Below are 22486 nucleotides of genomic sequence, written 5' to 3' on the forward strand. Positions count from 1 at the left end.
GCAATATTCCCGTATCATATACTCGTTGAGAGTTCTGATACCTTTTTTTGAAATGAGAACAAACCAGCTATCTTACCTATTTACCTTAGAGGGCAAATATTTATCTTATGTGATTCGATAACTATCTTTTATATACAACCCATCACACTTGAAATATTCGGTGACAAATACACGGGAAGACATCATGTATAAAACACGGAAAGGAATCACTTGACGTCACAAGGCAAAGTGTATTTACAGCTGGTCGAGACTGTGGTTATGATATTTGAAGACTAACAATGAATGTTCTTTAATGCCATTGAAACATTACCCTTAGAATCATGACAGTACCAATTGAAGCTATGTACAGTAGAAGCAGGTAAGTTACCAGAGAAGAGAATGGTTCATTTGACACGCTGAAGATTGTAATGTTGGGAAGCCAAACAAAACTGATCTTTGCTTGTGAAATGATAACTAGTCCAAAAGTTAAGGTGATGTATCCTCTCACGCCTCCTTCATGGCTTATCATGGTTGGTTATATGTTCAGATCTCGAGATGCTAAGTTGGATATCAGTATTGTGAACAGTTTGGGTAGTAACTGTATATTTTAAGGGCGTGCCATTATGTATTGACGCGAATTATATCTACTTTTCACACACACACACACACACACACACATATATATATATATATATATATATATATATATATATATATATATATATATATAAGCTTTAATTTCAGTTTAGAGACTATTGAAATAACCAAGGGATTTGGTTGAAGGCATATATCAGTCATCTCCGTTCATAGAGTTGGTGCAACTGATTTAGGTTTGGAGTAACTCCTGTATTACTTGTCTGTATGTCACAGGGTTAGGTACTCTTTAAGTGGGTTGGACCTTGATGATGACAGAAATTGTAAGGTTAATGCAGGGAAAAGTGATTTAGTACATTCTAATAAACTTAAACTTAGCTTACCCTGCCTTACCCAGGAACAGACTATGGAAATAGAAATTTTGGTTTTGAAAGAGGAGAATGCATTTCACTCCAAGGCTGTATCCAGCTAAAAAAAAAAAAAAAAAGACTTCACCCAGTCCTGTATTCCCTTCTCTGTTTCAGGTAAAGCTTTTTGTAATTTTACAGTTTCCAACCCACAGGGTTTTATTGGTGAGCAATGTTATATGTACTAATGTAATGAGGGGGAGGGTGTTCTTCCCACAGGTGCCAGTATGATGACAAAATAACCTGTTGGTAGATATGTCACTGGTAAAAAGGGATGTGAAGATCAAGGATATTGTCTAGTTAAGTGATGTAAAAGTATTCTATGTACTTTTTTGGTATTCTCTGTGGACATGGTAAACTAATTAGATTGCAGGTAATATATTTGTATAAACTTGTACATCAGATTTATAACATGTATGAATTGAGCAAAGACAAATATCATGGCATGCAAATTGAAAAAAAAGTTTTTCTTCTGGCATCACAGTATGTAATGCAAGTACTGTTTGTTTTCAAGAATTTTATTTATTTATTTATTTTGCTTTGTCGCTGTCTCCTACGTTTGCGAGGTAGCACAAGGAAACAGACGAAAGAAATGGTCCAACCCACCCCCATACACATGTATATACACACACGTCCACACACGCATATATACATGCCTATACATCTTAATGTATACATATATATTACACTTACAGACACATACATATATACCCATGCACACAATTCACACTGTCTGCCTTTATTCATTCCCATCGCCACCTCGCCACACATGTAATACCATCCCCCTCCCCCCTCATGTGTGCGGGGTAGCGCTAGGAAAAGACAACCTAGGCCTCATTCGTTCACACTCAGTCCCTAGCTGTCATGCAATAATGCCTGAAACCACAGCTCCCTTTCCACATCCAGGCCCCACACAGCTTTCCATGGTTTACCCCAGACGCTTCACATGCCCTGATTCAATCCACTGACAGCCCGTCAACCCCGGTATACCACATCGATCCAATTCACTCTATTCCTTGCCCGCCTTTCACCCTCCTGCATGTTCAGGCCCCGATCACTCAAAATCTTTTTCACTCCATCTTTCCACCTCCAATTTGGTCTCCCACTTCTTGTTCCCTCCACCTCCGACATATATATCCTCTTGGTCAATCTTTCCTCACTCATTCTCTCCATATGCCCAAACCATTTCAAAACACCCTCTTCTGCTCTCTCAACCATGCTCTTTTTATTTCCACAAATCTCTCTTACCCTTACATTACTTACTCGATCAAACCACCTCACACCACACATTGTCCTCAAACATCTCATTTCCAGCACATCCACCCTCCTGCGCACAACTCTATCCATAGCCCACGCCTCGCAACCATACAACGTTGTTGGAACCACTATTCCTTCAAACATACCCATTTTTGCTTTCCGAGATAATGTTATCGACTTCCACACATTCTTCAAGGCTCCCAGGATTTTCGCCCCCTCCCCCACCCTATGATTCACTTCTGCTTACATGGTTCCATCCGCTGCCAGATCCACTCCCAGATATCTATAACACTTTACTTCCTCCAGTTTTTCTCCATTCAAACTTACCTCCCAATTGACTTGACCCTCAACCCTACTGTACCTGATAACCTTGCTCTTATTCACATTTACTCTTAACTTTCTTCTTTCACACACTTTACCAAACTCAGTCACCAGCTTCTGCAGATTCTCACATGAATCAGCCACCAGCGCTGTATCATCAGTGAACAACAACTGACTCACTTCCCAAGCTCTCTCATCCATAACAGACTTCATTTTTGCCCCTCTTTCCAAAACTCTTGCATTCACCTCCCTAACAACCCCATCCATAAACAAATTAAACAACCATGGAGACATCACACACCCCTGCCGCAAACCTACATTCACTGAGAACCAATCACTTTCCTCTCTTCCTACACGTACACATGCCTTACATCCTCGATAAAAACTTTTCACTGCTTCTAACAACTTGCCACCCACACCATATATTCTTAATACCTTCCACAGAGCATCTCTATCAACTCTATCATATGCCTTCTCCAGATCCATAAATGCTACATACAAATCCATTTGCTTTTCTAAGTATTTCTCACATACATTCTTCAAAGCGAACACTTGATCCACACATCCTCTACCATAATTTGGTGCTAGCAATTCAGATTAAGTTGATTAGTTACAGTAAATTTCATAAGTTCCATTAAACGTTGCTATTTTAGAAGGTATGTTTTCAATGTTGTGTCTATTAACCAAGAAATTTCTATCTTGCAGGTTCCCCAGTGGACCAATGCTGTTTTTCCTGCTCTTATACACTCCCCTGGGTATTGTAATCTTCATGCTTCGACTGTTTATATCACTGCAGTTGTTTTTAGCTGCATCCGTTCTTCCATATGACACATTTGTTAGAAGGTAAGAATGAAATATGATTTCCAAATATAACTACCTAAAATATTCGTTCATATCTGCATCCCTTTAAGTTAGACATTACGATATGGATGGTGAATAGAATCCTTATTTTCTCATTTCGGTTTAAGTGAATGAACATGGAATTGACGTAAAATAGAATCTTGTATTTGATATGAATTGAAGGTAAATCAGTTTGAAAATACCTAAGTGCCTTATCACAGGCAAGAAATACTGAAGCTTGAAATGAGTTAACACCACTGGAATGAAATATTTAGGTGAGGAAAATTATCATCCATCATATGGCAGAATCTCATTTTAGGTACTCATAGGTAAGAAGGTACTCTCTCTCTCTCTCTCTCTCTCTCTCTCTCTCTCTCTCTCTCTCTCTCTCTCTGGAGGTAAATTTGGAGTGTTCTTTTGAAGTCGTTTCTGTTTTCACAAAGGAATCAAAGATTTGTTCCTAACAGCGTCAGAGAGAAGCAGCCATCTCCCTTATTTATTCATTTTCTAATTTAGTAATGTAGTGAAAAAAAATCATCACTAGAAGTAGTTTAAAGAGGATTGGCAGGCAAAGGTGAAATGATTGTTTATATAAGAGCAGCAGACAGCACTGGTTTTATAAAGGTAGGTATGCCATTGGAAAGCACATGGCAAGTATGTGTTGCTGACAATTGAAACAGTAGCATCCATAAAGGTTATAAAGAGTATTGGAGTATTTTTTTACACTGAATTATGGTTTCGAAAAGATACCAAGTTTAAGGCTGCTGCAGTAATGGAAATAATAGTATGAAAGAGCATTATTGGATATTTTGATATATGCAATGGTAATAATCTGTAGAGTATTCTTTAGGTATCACATTTTAAGTCGCTGATGGAAATAGCTTTTTACATCAAGGCAGATTTTTTTTGTGGTGTGCTCATACCACAGCTTTATAAGAGTTAACAAGTCTCATCATTGCTTACAGAATTGTGTTGCGAGTGCTATATTCTGTTTTGGGATTGGTAGTTCGAGAAGAATGCTTGGAAAATAGAGACTCTTCTTGTCGCATCATCACAACCAATCACATCACACCATTTGACCACCTTGCAGTGTCAATAGTCCTGCCTTGTGTTACAGTGAGTACGGGAAAAATTTTATATATTCATATATCTACTTTCACATCTATATGTTCCTGTGAATTTTTGCGATTTCACTCTGAAGAAAGCCATAAAATTTTGCACCCAAGTATTTTGAAGTGAGACAATTGCTTACTTCTTTGAGTGCAGTTAGAAGTAACCACACTGTGTGTTTTGGTCAGGTGAGAAACCCTGTTGTTTCTTAAGTTTTTATATAAATATTTCTTTTTCCTGCATCAGCAAGGTTGCGCCAGGAAACAGACAGAGAATGGCCCATCCACTCATATGAATATATATAGATACAAAAATGCCCGTACATGCAAATATATATACATGTATGAAGCTAACTACGTTTTGTATCCCTAAGTTAGTAACGTAATCCCTGATACGAACACCCAGAGTTCTTCAGAAATATTTCAAGCATTGTTTTTGGGTCTTTGACCATAAATTAGAGATATTGTGTCAGCAGCCAAGATGTTGATCTGTCATTTTGAATCTAAGAAATATTGTTGATAATACAGCGTAAGCTATTTTGGTTTTCAGCCTAGTGTGTATGACCTTCCCAGTGCATTGTCAACGTTGCTGTGCTATCATGACCTTGGTGTGACTCAGGGTCGAGAGGTGCTTCGAGCTAATGCTCGCGCCTTTCTAAGCGATGCTAACAGCCCTCCTCTACTTTTGCATCCTGAGGGTGCTACCACAAGTGGTAACTTAGCTCTAATGAAGTAAGTGAATGAAGCTTTATCATTAGAAAATAATGAGAAAATGTAAGTGCGTATTCAGACAGGTTCTCGTAGTCATACAGTTTTTATTATCTTTTCTTGCATGAGTGAGATAGGATCAGAGATAGATGGAGAAATGGCCTTGTTCACTCACATACATTCTCTGGCTGTCGTATTGAATATGCATTTTTTTTTTGCAAATGTTTGAAAATTTTGAATATCATGTATGTCTCTGTCTTGTCTGTCTATCTGTATCTCTGACATATTGTGACATCTTTTATTAAACCAAGCTTCTCTCTTTCTCAATTTTTCCTCTTTGTTTGAAGCTATAGGTACCTGTGTTACTACTCCCTTGTAAATTTTACAGAACTTCTAACCAAAATGTCCTGTTCTTGGCCACTCAGCTCCATTTCCCAATGTATTTTATCTCAGAAATTATTGAGGTTTGAATTTCATGTATCTGTCTATCTGTCCATCTATCTATATCTGACAAATTGTGACATCTTTTATTAAACCAAGCTTCTCTCCAAATTTTTCCTCTTTGTTTGAGGCTATAGGTACCTGTGTTACTACTTCATTGTAAATTTCACAGAATTTCTCACCAGAATGTCCTACTCCTGGCTACTGAGCTCCATTTCCCAGTATATTTCATAACAGAAATTATTGATGTTTATATAGTTTTTATGTTTATATCTCCTTTGTAGGTCTTGTCTCACCTCTGCTCTTTTAATATCCTCATTTACCACTTAGTTAAACCAAAGCATTATATGATCAATTTATCCAGTTGGTGTGTCATATATAGTATTCTCAGTTTCCATGCTAGTATGTATGAAGATAAGGTCTAGCAGTGATGGTGTATCAGTCATATCATCATAGTGTGTTCATTGATCTATTGATATAAGAAAATTTTCATCTATACATTGTAAAGACTTGTGTTCCCATGAATCCTAGCCATCGTGAAAATCCAAATACCTTCCAGTCTTTCTCTTTATAATTGAAGTCCCCCATTATCAGCACTTAACCATCTCTAAGAAGTGGGTATTTTATTGCTTCTTGTTCCATCCTGAATATTCCTTCATTGTTATCTTGGTAATTGTGCTCTAAATTGTTATAATTTTTTTGGAGGACTATATGATAACACCACAATGCAATTCTTCCCAAAAGTTGCTCTTCCCATAATATGTATTGTCTGAATGGGCCATCATTCACTGTTTCTTGAAAGTTAAGGCTGTACTTTATGAATAGGGTCAATTCTCCACCTCCTTTGCCTTTGCTTTCCCTCCTCTGTGTGTGTTGTGTGTTTCAGTTTGAAAGAAACCCTACTCAACAAGGGGTTCAGCTATAAAATGGTGGACTGATTACCTGCATAGTAGTACTGTTGTTTACATCTGGAAAAGAAAAATAGGTAAGAAAGGATGAGTTTAATTCCTCTAGCACTGGGAAGTTCACATTTAGGGACTCATTAGTGTAGGACTTCCTCTCCATAACAACAATGAGGTAATTACCATGACAGGATCTTTAAGAATCTTGAAATCAGTTAGAATGCAAATGTAATGCAGTTTATATTGATTCATGAAGGCAGTGACAAGTGTTATTGTAGTGTCACAGCTCACAAGATGCAAGCTAAAGTAATAACTTGGAATGTTGTTTGGTGGAACTTCAACTTTTTAACAGATCCCCAGAGCTTGGCTGTAGTTTATGCAAAATCAAGCACCGCTGTTTTCTAAAGCTTGGTCCCACAAGGCGCAGTGCTTGCATCCCTGCTCATCGTTCATTTATTTGATATTGATAGAGGCAAACTACAGCTGCATGTTGTTGTTCACAGGTGAAAGAAGAATTAGCATTGAAATTGTCACCAACGAAGATCCTGAGAATTAGTGAACAAACAGTGACAAAATATTCCAGTGAACCACTGAAAACAACTCAATGTTTCAAGGTGAGAAATTTAAACTCCTCTGGTATGGAAGAATTGATGAGATCATTACAGTCTGATACAAGATGCAGTTGGACTGCAGCTTAACCGGCAGGAGGCATGTCAAAGATAATGTAATTAACAGAGGAGGAGATTTCTTTTTGTGTACAAAAGAGTGACCTATGTTTTCATGAGGAAGATGATAGGCTGGGTATTGAGAACTTCAGTACCAGAAATGTATAACTAGTGATTACACTGCTCAAATCTCCAGTGCTTTTGAGTGTGGAGTATTCATGTTCACTCATGTTACCTATAAGAGGTAATGGCTGCTGAGCTAGTAAGTGTACAGGAATAATTCATTGCATCAGTTTAATCAAATATATTAACAACTAGGATAGGTTGCAACACTTTTTACTTTTGGAGAATACTGGAAGGATTGGTCCCAAAGCTGCTCAGATAAGTACTCATGATGGAATGGCAGACTTCGTTTGACTATATGGAGAAACTCCACTGAAGATAGAACTGCCTTTGCCGTTGTCAATGACAGTATGAGTCAAAGGTTCAAGAAATTTAAAAGCACTATTTGGAGACCACTATATGAATGCAGCAGGGAACTGAAAAGGCTCCTCTAAAGTACACTGATCAGCTCATATGGTAGTCATGCTTGCAAGATGGCTGTAGTAACATTTTTCAGGACCATCTGGTCATCAGGAAATAGGAGTAAAGGTGAACCTCCTGAAATGAGCTAAATTCCCTGAAGGAATTCTGTTGTTTTCTTGGACAAAAACTTAACAAGATGTATCTGGGTTCAGCAGTGATTTCACATCTGGATGACCATCATGAAGACTGTACTGTCCTCTGCAAGTTTTGATGATTGATATTCTTATAAATTTACACATGAGAGGTAGAGAATGAAAGTGAGCAGATGTGGCTTTTCTTCGTCTGTTCCTGGCGCTGCCTTGCTAATGTGGGAATTGGCGGTCAAGTATGAAAAAAGAATACAATATTTTGTAATATCTAGATTCAGCTGTGGAGAATTAGGCTAGATTTGTTGTGTTGTGTAAGTTTGGGGCACTGTTTTAAGGCATCTTCATACTTTTTTTTTGTGAAGGTGTCCACATTGCTCTATTAGATTTTGTTCTCTCTGGACTTAGTTTTAAATGATGTTGAGTGCTGGTGAGATTTCACTTCCTCTTTATTATCTGTTACTTTGATAGCCATAAAAAAATTTTCAGCAAACATACTGATGTGAATCCACCAAGTCTTTGGATTTGCCTTTTAGTTTCCTCCTCTTTCAGCCTCCTTATGAAGACCTCTACTAAATTGTTTGCAGATTCCAAGCTGGCTGCTTTAATCAAGAATTTTATGGATTACTTTTGGAAGCATAGCTTTTCTTCCTTGATTAATGACATTGATGCAGTTGTTTCCACTAGAGTTGCCCTCTGCCAGTGCCTGTTAAGGGTGAGGCACTAAAGGCAAAGAAGTGGCACTGGAGTCCGCCAGTTATGGAGACTCTACTGATGTGGCCACCCTGTTGAGGGAGTTCCAGTTGGAACAGGCATCAGGGATATAAATAGACAGATAGATAGTTTTCATGAAAGGATTTGTTAATGTCCCTTTTATAGATCAGTGATGTAGAGACATTATGCATCAAGAAGCTTTAGTGTGATTTTCATATTCATTGTCATGTCAGTTGTTAAATCATCCTCTCTCAATATAAGATGCATCAGATTAACTTTGATGACACTGTTTTGTAAGCTGAATTTTATATGTATATAGTTTATATTGAGGCTACTTGATCAGCACATAAGTTGATGAAATCCGGCACTTGGTAAAATGATTCATTTTCTTTGTTCCTATTCCTGAATCACATCACAAATTTCCAATTTTTGGAAAGGTATTCTTAATGCTAGGAATGTTTTATGGCAGAGGGGGTATGAATTATCCCTTATAAGGCTCAGCTTCGATGTCTAGGAATCATAGCAATGGAACAGAAGGTTAGTTGGTGGTTCAGATATCTAATCATCACATTATGTTTTAGGGTTTCTCTGAAAGTGGTCAGTTGGCTGTTAGGATGTCTGATCATCACAAAAGATTTTTGGGGCATCTCTGAAAAAATATGGGGAAGGGGGTTTAGGATAGCTTTTTCAAGGGAAAAAAGTCGTAAGTATAGTCTAAAGGGGGATATGTTTGCCTGGAAAAATATTAGATTATCAGCAGTAGGTCTGAAGATGGAATTCAAAAGTTTCATCTGTTGTTTGTTTGTTCTCATCCTTGCACAGTGAGTTAGGGAATTTGGTTTACATTTAATGTTCAGTGGTTTTAGTAAATTTTCTGTTACATTTGTTGCTAACATACATAAAAAAAGGATATGAGTGATTGATATTTGCAGTATTTAAAGTGGAAAAAGTATATAGGAGCATTTTTGAATGAAGTATTGTTAATGTGTGGTTTTGAAGTTGTAGCTCAACCTTATGGTGCAGCTTAGAATTGAGGTCCAAGCTTTTTTTTGCATGAAATATCATCAAAACGTATGTTGCAAAATATAATGGAGTTTGGCTTATATTCTAGCGGATATATTAATTGATCCATTCTGTGTAAGTGGAAATAGAGATAGAAATGAGAGAGAAGTCTAGTGACAAGTTTGTGGGAGCTCCTTTGGAGAGGATTAAAGACAGCGTAACACAGATGATTTGAGTTTTCTGCATCATTTCCTTTTTGCTTGGTCTCCATAATTTTTGTATTAAAGGTAACTCTTTCCTCAGATATGGAACATGGGCTTTTGAGCTGAATGGGTCAGTACTAGCAGTTGGGATTCGTGTGTGGCGCCTTCCACTCCTTCCTCTGGCACCATCAGTCTTAGGTGCCTCGTGGGCTGCTGACCTCTGTTTCATGCTCTTCTCTCCTGTCACAATATTTACCATTAGGTAAGAAATCAATTAATTTATTAATACTTATTTGCTTTTGTTGTCTTATGAGTTTATCGCCAGAGCTGTTTCATTCACATATAGCAACTGATTTATTCGCCATGCCTTCTTGCTTCCAGCATACTGTATAACCACCCCTTACTCGAAGACCCTTGCATGTACCTCCCTCACCACCCTTTCCAGAATCAGACTATCGTTTTCAGGATTGCAGATTTCTGAGAGGTCATCTCCCACAGACTGGATATTTAGCAATACTGTATTTGATATATGAAGAAGGAACAGAGAAGGGGGCCTAGTGAGGATTTTCCTCAAAGGCTCATTCCTCTGTTCTTAACGCTACCTCGCTAATGCAGGAAATGGTGAATAGTATGAAAAAAATATTTGAATATATGCACATATATGGTGCCACACAGACAGTTTACAGCGTTGATGCACTGCTAAGGCTTCTAAATATTGTTATGCTACTACCATATACCCATCTCACTGCTCTGGGTGTCATGAGAATTCAACAAGGTTTGTTTTGGACCTCACGTGAGGATTTATTGGTTTCCTCTCTCATTTGAGTTCCCAACTGATGTTTGTTTCCACCATTTATATGTACATGTCTAATATTTTCTGTTATAATGAAAAATTATTTCTCATGCCTTAGTCACCAATAGTGCATTACCATTATTATATGATAATTAGGGCTAATTAAGTATAGGTGATGAAGAGGGATTAAATATTATGGTTTTCAAATGAAGTTGAATAGGAAGAGATGTAGGAATGGGAGATAGTAATAGAACAAAAAAGAAAGTTTCTAGAATTTTTTTTACAGTATGATGTAACGAATTTTGAATAAGCTGCAGCTTTCCATTGACCTTTAGAGAGTCCATTATAGTCATATAAATAGTGTAATTATGAATCCATTGTATAGCAATCATTTCACACTTCATAGTTACAGATAGATTTGAAGGAGTTATGTACCTGATGTCTTTGAATGACTTTAAATTATTTCCTTTTAATACCAGCTTGAGAAAGAAATGTTTGCATGATATCTTGCTATGTCTAATCTTAAAGATGTATGTAAATGTAGGAATCATCCTTTTTAGGTAAAGTTTTATATAAAACCTAAACCAAAGCTCTAGACTAATGATGATATAGTTATCTTTAGGAATTACCCTGTTTTGTTTCAATGGTTGGATAATTTCCTTATGAAATATAAGCCTTTATTTCCAGTCAGGTTTCTCAAGAACGTTTTTTATTTTACCTCTGTCCTCTGAGTTACTCTGGGATTACCTACTTGGAAACTTCCACAAGCAGTTGAACCCCAGTATATGAGGAGTTATGTTGTAGAAAAAAATTTTCCATATCTAACTCGTGTGAAATATACAGTTGAGCTTAAGAACAACTTGCCATGCAGTCTTACTGTTAAATTCAGATGATATTTAATGAAAACATACCAGAAAATATAGTGAAGAGAGCTTGAGATGGCTGTGGAGTGGGGTAAGTTGGAGTAGGGGTAGGGAATGAGAAGGATGGGTAGGCATGCATTCTTTGAATGCTGCCACATGAAGAAAATTGGATTTGATTTTGGTGATTAACCTATTAAAGGAGATTTGAAGGATGTGAACACTCGATAGGAGGTTTGAAGGATGTGTACACTCGCCACATGCTCATCACAATAGATAGCATTGATTCTCTTGGCTTCTTTCTTCCTGGATTTATTTTGATGGTTGGCAAGGTTCAGGACATAAGTTCATTTGCCCAAATAACAGCAATTTTGGTTCTCAGGGCTGCAGTAGATGACTAAATAACATAAGATCAGCTTGTTAAGGGAGGTAGATTCTGTAATTGGGCTTATGGTGTTTGGTTTCAGATAGTTTGAGAGGTCGAAATGATTTATGTTTCCTCTGAACTCTCATGAGGAGTTGGAGCTATGATTGTCTCCTTTCATTTTTTTTTCTATCATTTACAGGTATATTGGGAAGATGAAAAGGGGTGAAAGTGAAACAGCTGAGGATTTTGGTGCTCGTGTCCAGGAAGCTACAGCAGCTGATCTTTGTGTTCAGACATCCAATCATACTGTAGCTGACAAGGTTAGAATGAAGTTTGTTCTGAGTCAGATCCTCATGAGTCATGTTCTGAGACATATCCTCATGAGTCATGTTCCTCATAGTTTAAGAGGAAGAAGACTGATATATATATTCTATTCATTCACTCCAAAAATTTTATGTATACCTCATCCTTACCTCTAACTTGTGACCATACCATTTTTATCTGTTACTTTCTGACCAGGTGGAATACATGAAACGATTGGCCAGAGAGGCTGCAGCAGCAGCTAATCCCATGCTGAACCCTGAGATGCATAGAATGGCTCAGCAGGTTCAGGAAGTGCTGCCACATATTTCACTTGAGCAAATTAAGAGAGACTTAGGTTAGTTATTGCATATGGTATGAAATTTTTAATTTCTAATTGGTTTTACATCAAGTAATGACGAGCTGTATTGTTGTGTTGTGTAAGTATGTCAGACATTCCATCATGTGCAGATTTTCAGAATGGAGCCTGGGGTTTTACAGATGAAAGAAAACCTTTCCTGTACACATATATATTTCTCATACTTTGCTGATCTATCTATCATCTGCTGCTGGTGCTCAAAATTCAGCATATAAACTAGCATAAGGCAATGATAATGTAAAGTTCTGATGAAGTTTGTGATCCTACTTGCCTCTATTTATATTTGAATGAAACACAAACAGGTATCATCTAGTAGTACTTTGTCATATTTCATTCTGTTTTTTCAAACCATGCAAACAATTTACTGAAATGAACCTCAGGTTTGTCAGCATTTCAGAGTTCCTTCTGCTTCAGGTTTGATCATCTAGTACTAAGCTTTATCCAGTTTTGCTCTCTGATTTCATTCTATAAGATCCATATTGTTATGATAGGGCAATCACCCAGCATTCCCTTACCCAGTTACGGGCAGCAGTTACTTGATTCTTACTGATATAATAAGGAAGTCATTTCCTCATGGCTAATAACATAATTGTTCATTTCCAGTGCACACCCAAAATGTTGACCTAACCATCACCAACTTCTTGGAGGGCAATGTACCTGAACCAGTACCTGAACCTCAGTCTATCACTCCAAGTCAGACTCCTAGCCAGAGTGCCCAGTCAGTCAGTGCAGGGAGTTCCACTCCCACAACTTTGCATTCTCATAGTCCAACCCCAACTTCTGATGCTTCCAAGGAAGCTATAGAAAGGGACAGCCCCTTTGGAGGAACGTCCAAAACTACAGCTGCATTGAGCACAGCAGCAAAGACTTTTGGAAAATCTGCAACAGAAAGAATGACTTCCTTTCATACTAGAAAAGCACAGCTGATAGAAAATGCTAGGAGAAGATATATTGAGAAGCATGGCTTACAAGTACCTGGCTACAATTGCTGACAGACTATGCATTGACTATTTTCTCCATTGTGTGGAATTCAATTTTATGCGCCAATTTTGTGTATAGCTGCTCTTGAAAAGGGCTTGGTTGTATAATAGGAACCATTGTTGATATGAAGTACATAAATCTATTTCATGGAAGAGGCAATTTCTTAGTTTCAACATTTTCTCAGTTGCATTCAAAATAACCATTTCAAAGGACATTTCTCTCAAAAGTGCATTGTGAAATATTGCTCAGTATAATATATTAGTGATATCTGCAGAAAGCACAAAACCACAGAGAATTGCGAGCAGAATAGGCAGTGTTATTGTCAGAATAAAGAACAAGGAGTAATCTCCCAACCTATGCACCTGGTATATTTTCTTTGGTACATGATGTGGGTGTCACCAAAATGAACAGCTGGCATTTGCATACAGTGTGATGCAGTGGTTAATATATGTAAAGAGAATATAGGTATTTCAGCAAGGTAACCCAGATTGGTAAAGCACTTACACTTTTATGCTGTCACAACTATTGATATCAAGGGTAAATCCCAGAAAAGGAAAGGAGTACATTTAATGTGTTGTGAATTGAGCAAGATACTAAGTGGGATGAAGCATGTTACTTTTTGATTGTGGGCTGTGGCAAGAACTGTTTTATTTCAGTTTGAAATGTAGGAAAATTATAAAAAATTCAGCCACCACGTTACATGATAAGCATTTCCATATTAAATGTGAATAGAAAGTTCAGTCGTGGAATCTAATAATGCTTAGATCAGTCTTCTTTGATAGTGCAGGGTAAATTTATTTCCCTCCTCCAGAAGGAAAAAGTGACTGATATTAAATTTTTCCATTTGACAACTTCACCTCTCTTTGATAGTCCATGGACTACCTGATGCATAAAATAATTTTCTTGGTAAGTTTAGGTACACAACACATGCTTAACAACTGAAAGTATGAAAAGCTGATATAACTGTGTTTTTATGAAAGATTATCATCAAGAGTTCACTCCTGTACATGATAGCTGATTGATAGTTGAGAGATAGACATACTCTACATTAGCAGTATATAAATGAATGTCATTTATTCACATGTTAAAACTTTGTACAAAAATGGTTTCAAAATACAATATGCCTGTCAGGTTTGATGCTCATCACCTCTTGACTGTCACTACCTTTAACCTTGATGTCAAAGATATTTTTCAGCTGGTAATAGTTTGAAGAACAGTATTGTAGTTTACCTTGTGAAATAGTAGAGATAGAGGTTTTGCAATACTCTTGGTTTTTACATTGGCATTTGCATTACTATTGATCTGTGTTTGCATTTGTATCAGCATCGGGTCTATTAATTTCAGCGTAAGCATATGCATAAACAACCGAGTAAAGCTGACATCCGAGCCTTGCATTCTTATTTTATAGAAATGAGTGTTATAATCAGTGATTACTTTTTGTGTTTATCTTTATTTGTCCTTGAATCAAATACCTCCAATTTTTTCTTCATAGTAAGGTTGGATAAGCTGATTTTGCATGAGCTTTTGATATGTTCCTCCTCTTGACTCAGTGAACATACTTGATATTAATATAACATCCACTCCTTGGAAAGCCCACATTACAGAAATAGCTAAGTCTGCCTCTAAGAAACTTAGTGGGTGTCCTGTTAAGATGTCAGAACTTCTCTTCTGACAGTTGCTTCGTTTATACAAAGGAATGATTTGTCTTTGCATGGAGTACTCTCACATTTGGGGTGGTTCTAGCTCTGCATCCTTACTTGTCAGAGTTGAGTCAAAAGCAGTTCGTGTTATAAACTGTCCCAGGCTAACTTCCAACTTGACCCCCCTTGCCCTATGCCACAATGTTGGCTCACTTTCCCTCTTTTATACGTATTACTTTGGTTTTTGCTCCTGAGAGCTGGCTGCTTGTGTGCCCACACCACCAGCTAGACCATGCAATACTTGGTAAGCTGCTGTGTCATGATTATTGTGTGGTCATCAGCAACTGAAGGGTGTGTCGTTTTGTTACCTGCTTCTTCCCCTGCACATCAAAGCTTTGGAACTCTACCTTCTCATGTCTTTCCCAATAACTATGATCTCGCACATTTCAAAAGAGAGGTTTTTCACTTTCTCAAAAAATTTGTAAATACTTTCCGTTGTCTTTTCTTTCTCCATTTCATAATTCTCTATATTTCAGTTGATTTGGACTTTTCTCCGTGAGTGGAGCCTTCAACATAAAAAAAGTACTCAAATTTTGGAGTAATTTACAGGGAGCAAACATTGTATAGAAAGATATACATTGTCATGTTTTATGTCTGCTGGTCCTTTTAATACATTTCATTAAATTAATTTGCCCTTTTTTTGAGCTAATGGGGAAAGGATCTGGGACACTGAAGAATGCATGGAAAAAGAGATCATTAAATGGGAGAACAAAAATGGATATGTTTAAGGTATAGTAGTCCCAACAATATCATACCAATATGATGCATGGGCTGTAGATGAGGATATGCTGAGGAGGGTTGATGTACTGGAAAAGAAATATTTGAGGACAGTATGTGGTATGAAGAGGTTTGATCATGTATTAAAATGTTAAGAGATAGGCATGGAAATAAAAAGAGTATGGTTGAGAGAGCTGAAGAGGGTGTGCTGAAATGGACATAAATGAGTGAGGAAAGGTTAACAAAAGAATACATGCATCAGAATTGGAAGGAACAAGGAGAATAAGGAGTCCAACTTGGAGAAGGAAAGATGGAGTAAAATAAAGAGTTAGAGTGACTGGAGCCTGAACATAAAGGAGGGTGTAAGGCATGCATGGGATAGAGTGAATTGGAATGTGTACAGGTGTCAATAGACTGAACCAGAGCATGTGAAACGTCTTGGGAAAACCAAGGATAGGTGTGTGGTGCTTGTCTGGTGCATTACACATGGATGTAAGCAAATGCAGCCTTTCTTTTTTTTTTTCCTGGCGCTTCCTCACTAACAGGAAGTGGTGATCAAGTGTGAAAAAAATAATTTGAGTAACCATGCCTTTGATGATATTTTCATAGTTCAAACATAAGAGGTTCAAATTGTTGCAAATTTTTACTTCAGAATATAATTGTCTATGAGAGTTAAAAAATAGATGGCAAAATGGTGGGAGCCTCGTGCAATTTTTTGCTTATTTTTATTTCTTAAAATTTTTAGAAATTTATCTTAGATTATTTATCGACAACAGTTTGAGCTATTTTTATGAATTGGAAGTGCAGTACAGTTTTAAAGCTAACTTAGATAGAAATTTTGTGCATGGAAATTTTCAATTCCCCACTCCTTTTGTTATTTGTTCTGTTTTAATCATTTGTAGTGATGCATAAGTGAATGATGATATAATTTACAAATGAGTGATATAATTTACAAAACTCATTAAATTTTTGTGCATTTAATAAATTGAATAAGATTTTCAGTTGCTTTTGGGTGGTATGGACAGCAGTGTTAATGACTTAAATAGAATTGGTTCTGATCATGGATGGAGAACTAGTAACAGAGGTGAAATTCAGATTATCAGTTGGAAACATTCTTGTATTAGCATGTTGTAACTCCCATACTCCTCTATAGGTGAATTCTGTGTGCACAAGAGAAAATGTTGGAAATGGAAATAGTATCTTAGCTGTTTATTGACTAATCTCAGAAATGTGCTGAAAATAATAACTTGGATTACGAGTCAAGCAAAAGTTTTCACGAAAAGAGTGGAGGATTACTGGCCAAAGAATATCAGTGAATAATCAGGTTTTTAAAGAAAATACTTTATATACTTTCTGTGATTAGTTAATAGATAGTATCATTGTTCAAATTAGGGTACTAGATTAAAGAACTTAGCAGTTTTCTGCCATTGTATTCTGTGATTCTTTTCTGTCATACATTTTGATGGACAGTACAATTTATTCTGAAAGTAACAGCTGCTAGGAATTAATGTCTGATACATACTTATAAGAAAATCTGTAAGAGTAATGAAACTGCCTTCAGAAGAGACTTCTGTATGATTCTCAAACTAACTATAGTAAATATGACCTTTTAACATTTAAGTTGTGTGGTTTGAATTTTTTTTTTTCATTTTAGGATTTTTCTTTCTGAATTTGACTTGGGTATGGAAAATGAGATTATTCTAACCTTTAGTTGCTGTAGAGCTATCACTTATTTTTAAGAGGTTTGATTAGCTTGATACACCCTCATTCACATATCCTATATTCGCTAACATTAATTGTCATTCATCTTTTTTAATAAGAGTATTTCATTCTCAACAATACTTGGCTAGCTTAGTGTGAAAAATCCAGAACTTCAAATGAAAACATCTGTTACAAATGTGCATCTGTGTCCTTAACCATTGACTCCATTCCCATGACTGTAGTATGGCTCAAGTGTATACAGGTATGTACTGTATGTGGGAATTTTTAATTTTGCAGAGTTAGGAGTCCTCAAAAGTCCAACCCTGCTAGTTGGCAAAGGCAGGTACACCTAGTTCCCAGGGGTATACCTACTTCCCTTCCCACAAACGTCACCTTGTATGATGTGTTATGTAGATATTTCTCTTATTTATGAGTCGAGAAAACCATGTATGCAGATATCACAGATCAAGTTTTTGCACACAAGATTTTCTGTAGAATAAAATGCTATTGTTTTATTATGTATGATGTTTTAATAATTGTGTTTTTTGTGTTTATGCATTGCTTGTATTCCTGTTTACAATTACTTGTACTTATGGGAAGTGACATAATTTTTATATTGCTCTGCTCCTGAAACACATAAAGTGGTCAACTCTTTATTTGAAAATATTCATATTCCTTGCACACCCAACAGTTGCACTCGGTGAATTCCAACTGCTACTTAATCTGTTCCTTAAAAAGTGTTATTTTACTCTGTTCCTTTAAAAAGTGTTACTTTATACCCTTTACCATTTAATTTCTCCACTATGTCCCCTTGTCTTCATCACCCAAGCTTTGAAAAACTTTTCCAGTTTGCTCAGTTGACTCACAGTGCAGTTGTTATTCATGGCAAGATTATCTCTCCGACCTTTAGTTTTTAATAATTGCTTCTTTTTTTTTCATAGACCAGACCCACCAGTTTGAGCATTGCATTTTTTTTTTCTTTACTCTGGCTACTTATTTCTCTAAATAGGAGTACCAAACAGAAAAACCATGTTTCGTTTCAGGTGTCATATTCTTAGTACATGATTTCATAAATGTATCACGAGTCATGAACCTCAGTATTGTTCTTGTATTTGTCAATTATGTATAAACTGCTCTGACATTTTTTCTGATGTTTCTGCCAAATGATAGTGTTTTATTTAAGAATACCAACTTCTTCCTCACAATCTGATTCCTCTAAAAATCTTTCCATCTTACCTGTAGTTCCACTGAGTTCTGGTCTCATCCACTTTTTTGGTATACAACACTTACTTTAAATTATTGAGCTGCTAGAGCATCTAGATCCTCCAGAACAGAGAAAAATAGGTGGCAAAAGCATGGGTTGGTGTAAGGGAGGGAGGCATGTAAGGACAGAGATAAGTGATGGCTCTTCCGCCATAGCCACCCCCCCACCCCACGATTTCTCAGTCATGTTTCAGGTAGTGGGGGAGATGTATACTGAAATCTTAAAGCAAGGTATGAGTCTATTGTATATGGGTGGGAAGACTTGGGAGATGACTTAGTTGCTGTTTTCAGATGACACAGCTCAGGTGAGAAACATCAGACACTAATGACAGAATTTGGGAAAATGTATGAAGGAAAAAAGTCGAGAGTAAATGTGACCAAAAATATGGTATGAAAGTGAAGCAGAGAGGAGACAAAATGGTTTAAGTTTGAATGGGGAGGACCTAGAAGAAGTAAAATGCTTTAGGTATCGCAGAGAGAATGTGATATTGGATGAAACCTTTAGGGCTGAAGTGAGTCATAAGGTGGAAGAGGGGATGTGGGCCCTAGGTCCATTTGGTGTGTGAAAGGAGAGCTCAGTGCTTGTTTGGGCTAAAATGGATATGTTTGTAGGTACAGATGTCCCAACAGTGTCTTGGGCCATGAATGCCTAAGAAAAGAAAAGGGTGGATGTGTTGGAATGCCTGAATCCAGTATCTGGGGGGTAGTTACCAAACTCTATCTGCTTTTGGTAATGCTGCAAGTGAGAAATAACCATATTAGATACAATTTAGGTTTTTAGGAAAAAAGTATGAAATATAACTTGTATAGAATACAGTCTGCTACAATAATGATTAAATCCAGGTCAGCATATAAGGATGAATAAATAAAAACAGAAGATGATGCAATGATAAAAATATTTAATATTCACTTTCCTCATTCTTGTTCAGATACATGGCCAATTTTGTTTTGGTAATTATGTACATGGAATAATAAAATTCACAAGTAGTCAAAACATCATCAAGCAATCCTAATTGCAGCACAAAGAAAATGCACCATTTAGTGAAAGGAGCAGTGTTTACAACTGGATAATCTTAAGCAAATGACATTTTCAGTGTGTTAATGCCTAAGGAAGATGCTGATGACAAACTTTATGCCCTTTTCGCTGGCAGCAGAACCTGCTTATTTTTAGTGTTGCATCTTGATTTTACTTCTTGGTCCTACATCCAAGGCAACATTCTGAAGGTGTTAGGAGCATACGTTATGACTGGTGCAACATTTTAAAGATGGTGTATTAGTCACACTGCTCAAGTCCACCATGAAGAGCAAACAATAATGGGATTTTCCCTTCCTACATCAGTACAATCACACACCATTATGACACAGTAGGTAATCGGAAATAATTACAAACCGTATTGAAAATATTCTCAGTACATGAAATTTAATCCATTTACCTTAAGGTAGAATGAGCACTAATAATCCCATTACCAAGATGTCTCCACAATATATATAATTTCTATAGACTGGGATACATTCATTTTTTCATGTCTATAAATGTCATAAAGCAAGCACTATACATCACGTGGTGGCACTGTTAAAATGTTATTCTGTCCCATTGCTAAGTACACCAAACAGGTGCCCTGAATAAAAAATCTTGAAAACCATCTTCACTAGAGGAAATGTCAGCATAAAAGTGTACCCCATAGTGCATTTCAAAGAAAAAAACATTGGCCTGCAGTAGTTTGCCACTTGATAGGTACAGAAAATTTGAAAATGATACAGCATGTATTAACAAGTAATTTTTTGCATATTTCCTTATTAAAGTGTCATAAACTAATCATCTTTTTACCCCAAATCTTATCAGCCAATTCTCAGATTGAAACATTATAGTGGAGATTCCAGCTGGTTTCATACATTTTCCTTGGTCTGTCTATATTCTCAGAGTTAAAAAAAACTGACAGAAATACCATTACAGTTACTGCTACACATCGTTTCAAGAAGTACATTTTTGTTTTTCCATTATTCATTTCTAGATCATCTTTTACCACTGATCAACATATCTTTTATAATGATTGCTAAAAAAAAGGGGGAGGCAAAACAATGTACCTCAAATGATTACTGATCACATTCATATTAGAATTCTCAGTGGTATAAAATACAGTAATTACAAGCTTGAGTTGCATATAATTTAACTGGCTTGATAATCCATGGAAGTTACATGAAAAAAAAAACATTATGGATTCCCTTATTGTAATTATCTAAAGCTGCATCTTTCCCTAGAAGGGATAGCCCTTTGAACAGAGAATACTAGGGTCCACACCAATAATCTTCATGAATCATATTTCTATTTCTTGATCCATATGATGTACAGAGTCCCATTAATTCCTATCATCAAGAATTCAGGATGAACTCATTGGAAGGCCATCTCCAATACTATACCACCATATATCACATGAAATACATAATTCAGAATCTATTTCATAAAGTTTTTCAATATGAATTATCAATCCAAATCTTTGTTCCCATTTATATTGAGTGATTCATGTACATAAAGTCTTGGTTCCCATATACATCAATTTATGCGACCAAATTAAAAATACAAAATATAAAAATAATCTTTTGTGCCAAGTCAATCGCTGTTGACCTCGTACTATCACCACTTTACTGACAGAGCTAGTATCAGTGGGTTTCCCATCATTAAAAATGCCTCCTATTTCCCTAATGATTTATTTTTTTCAACTGCATGGAATATCTGTTCTCATACTGTACAATATGCTGAGTAAAAATGTGATGCCATCCATTCCAGGCAGCTTACCTCTCAGCAGTCAAGACATGATAGGCATCTTGGATAAATCCACTGTATTCTACTTCAACTACTAAAACCAGAAACTGGTGTTCGTTAAACCTATCAGACATCCAACAAACTGTTTTTCAGTTTCTATGTTAATATATGTTATATTTTACAATCTTAATACTTCAACCACAACTGCTGCTCAAAGTGAAAAGCATGACATATGAAGAGCAGACATTACTGCAGATGTGAATGGGTTGAAAACCCTCATTGCTAATTAATATTAGTTTTACTGCTACTTGTTCTTCAGTTGTTGCAAGTGACTCTTCTATGTCTCATCCTGTTGGAAGAGAATGTATATATTTTCTTTGTATTTCTTCCTTCCAAAGGGCATGATCACTAAATAATGTACCTTGAGCTTCAATCAACTTGCAGATGAAAGGCAGTGGCCTCTTTAATCTAGTCTTACCTAATTCCTTTAGTCAGCACCATAGTCTAATTCTGCAATCACATTTAGATACACCAACATATAATCTTAATTTTCTGGCAGCACCATATATTTTAAGAGGACTGGACATCACTTGAAAAATTCAACAGAACATCATCATCATTCAATCTACTGCAGCAATTAATGTCATGTCTTTATTCTCAAATTGAGCAACCTGAAAGTTAGTTCTAAAAACCCAGGCACTTTTTTTAAATCTCTTCAATTTAGCCCTATCACTTGAATTTTATGGAGTCAAAATCATGTACAATACTTTCCTAAATATGACTCTATAGGAATTAAACAATTGCACAAATGTCAAACAAACCAGGAGAAACTTGTAAACACTTGACTTGCC

The 22486-nt window shown here is 36.5% G+C and overlaps 1 protein-coding gene across 1 annotated transcript; it reads left to right on the plus strand.

Moving 5' to 3' along the window:
* The first annotated feature begins 203 nt into the window (after positions 1-203).
* Positions 204-18775, plus strand: LOC139749769 (lipid droplet-regulating VLDL assembly factor AUP1-like). Its single transcript, XM_071663995.1, has 8 exons — positions 204-358; positions 3264-3401; positions 4364-4514; positions 5058-5239; positions 9914-10075; positions 12033-12153; positions 12353-12491; positions 13116-18775. The coding sequence occupies exons 1-8, from the start codon at positions 321-323 to the stop codon at positions 13502-13504; spliced, it is 1320 nt and encodes a 439-aa protein (XP_071520096.1). The 5' UTR covers positions 204-320; the 3' UTR covers positions 13505-18775.
* The last annotated feature ends 3711 nt before the right edge of the window (positions 18776-22486 follow it).

This window comes from Panulirus ornatus, chromosome 8 (genome assembly GCF_036320965.1).
Source record: "Panulirus ornatus isolate Po-2019 chromosome 8, ASM3632096v1, whole genome shotgun sequence".
NCBI lineage: Eukaryota > Metazoa > Arthropoda > Malacostraca > Decapoda > Palinuridae > Panulirus > Panulirus ornatus.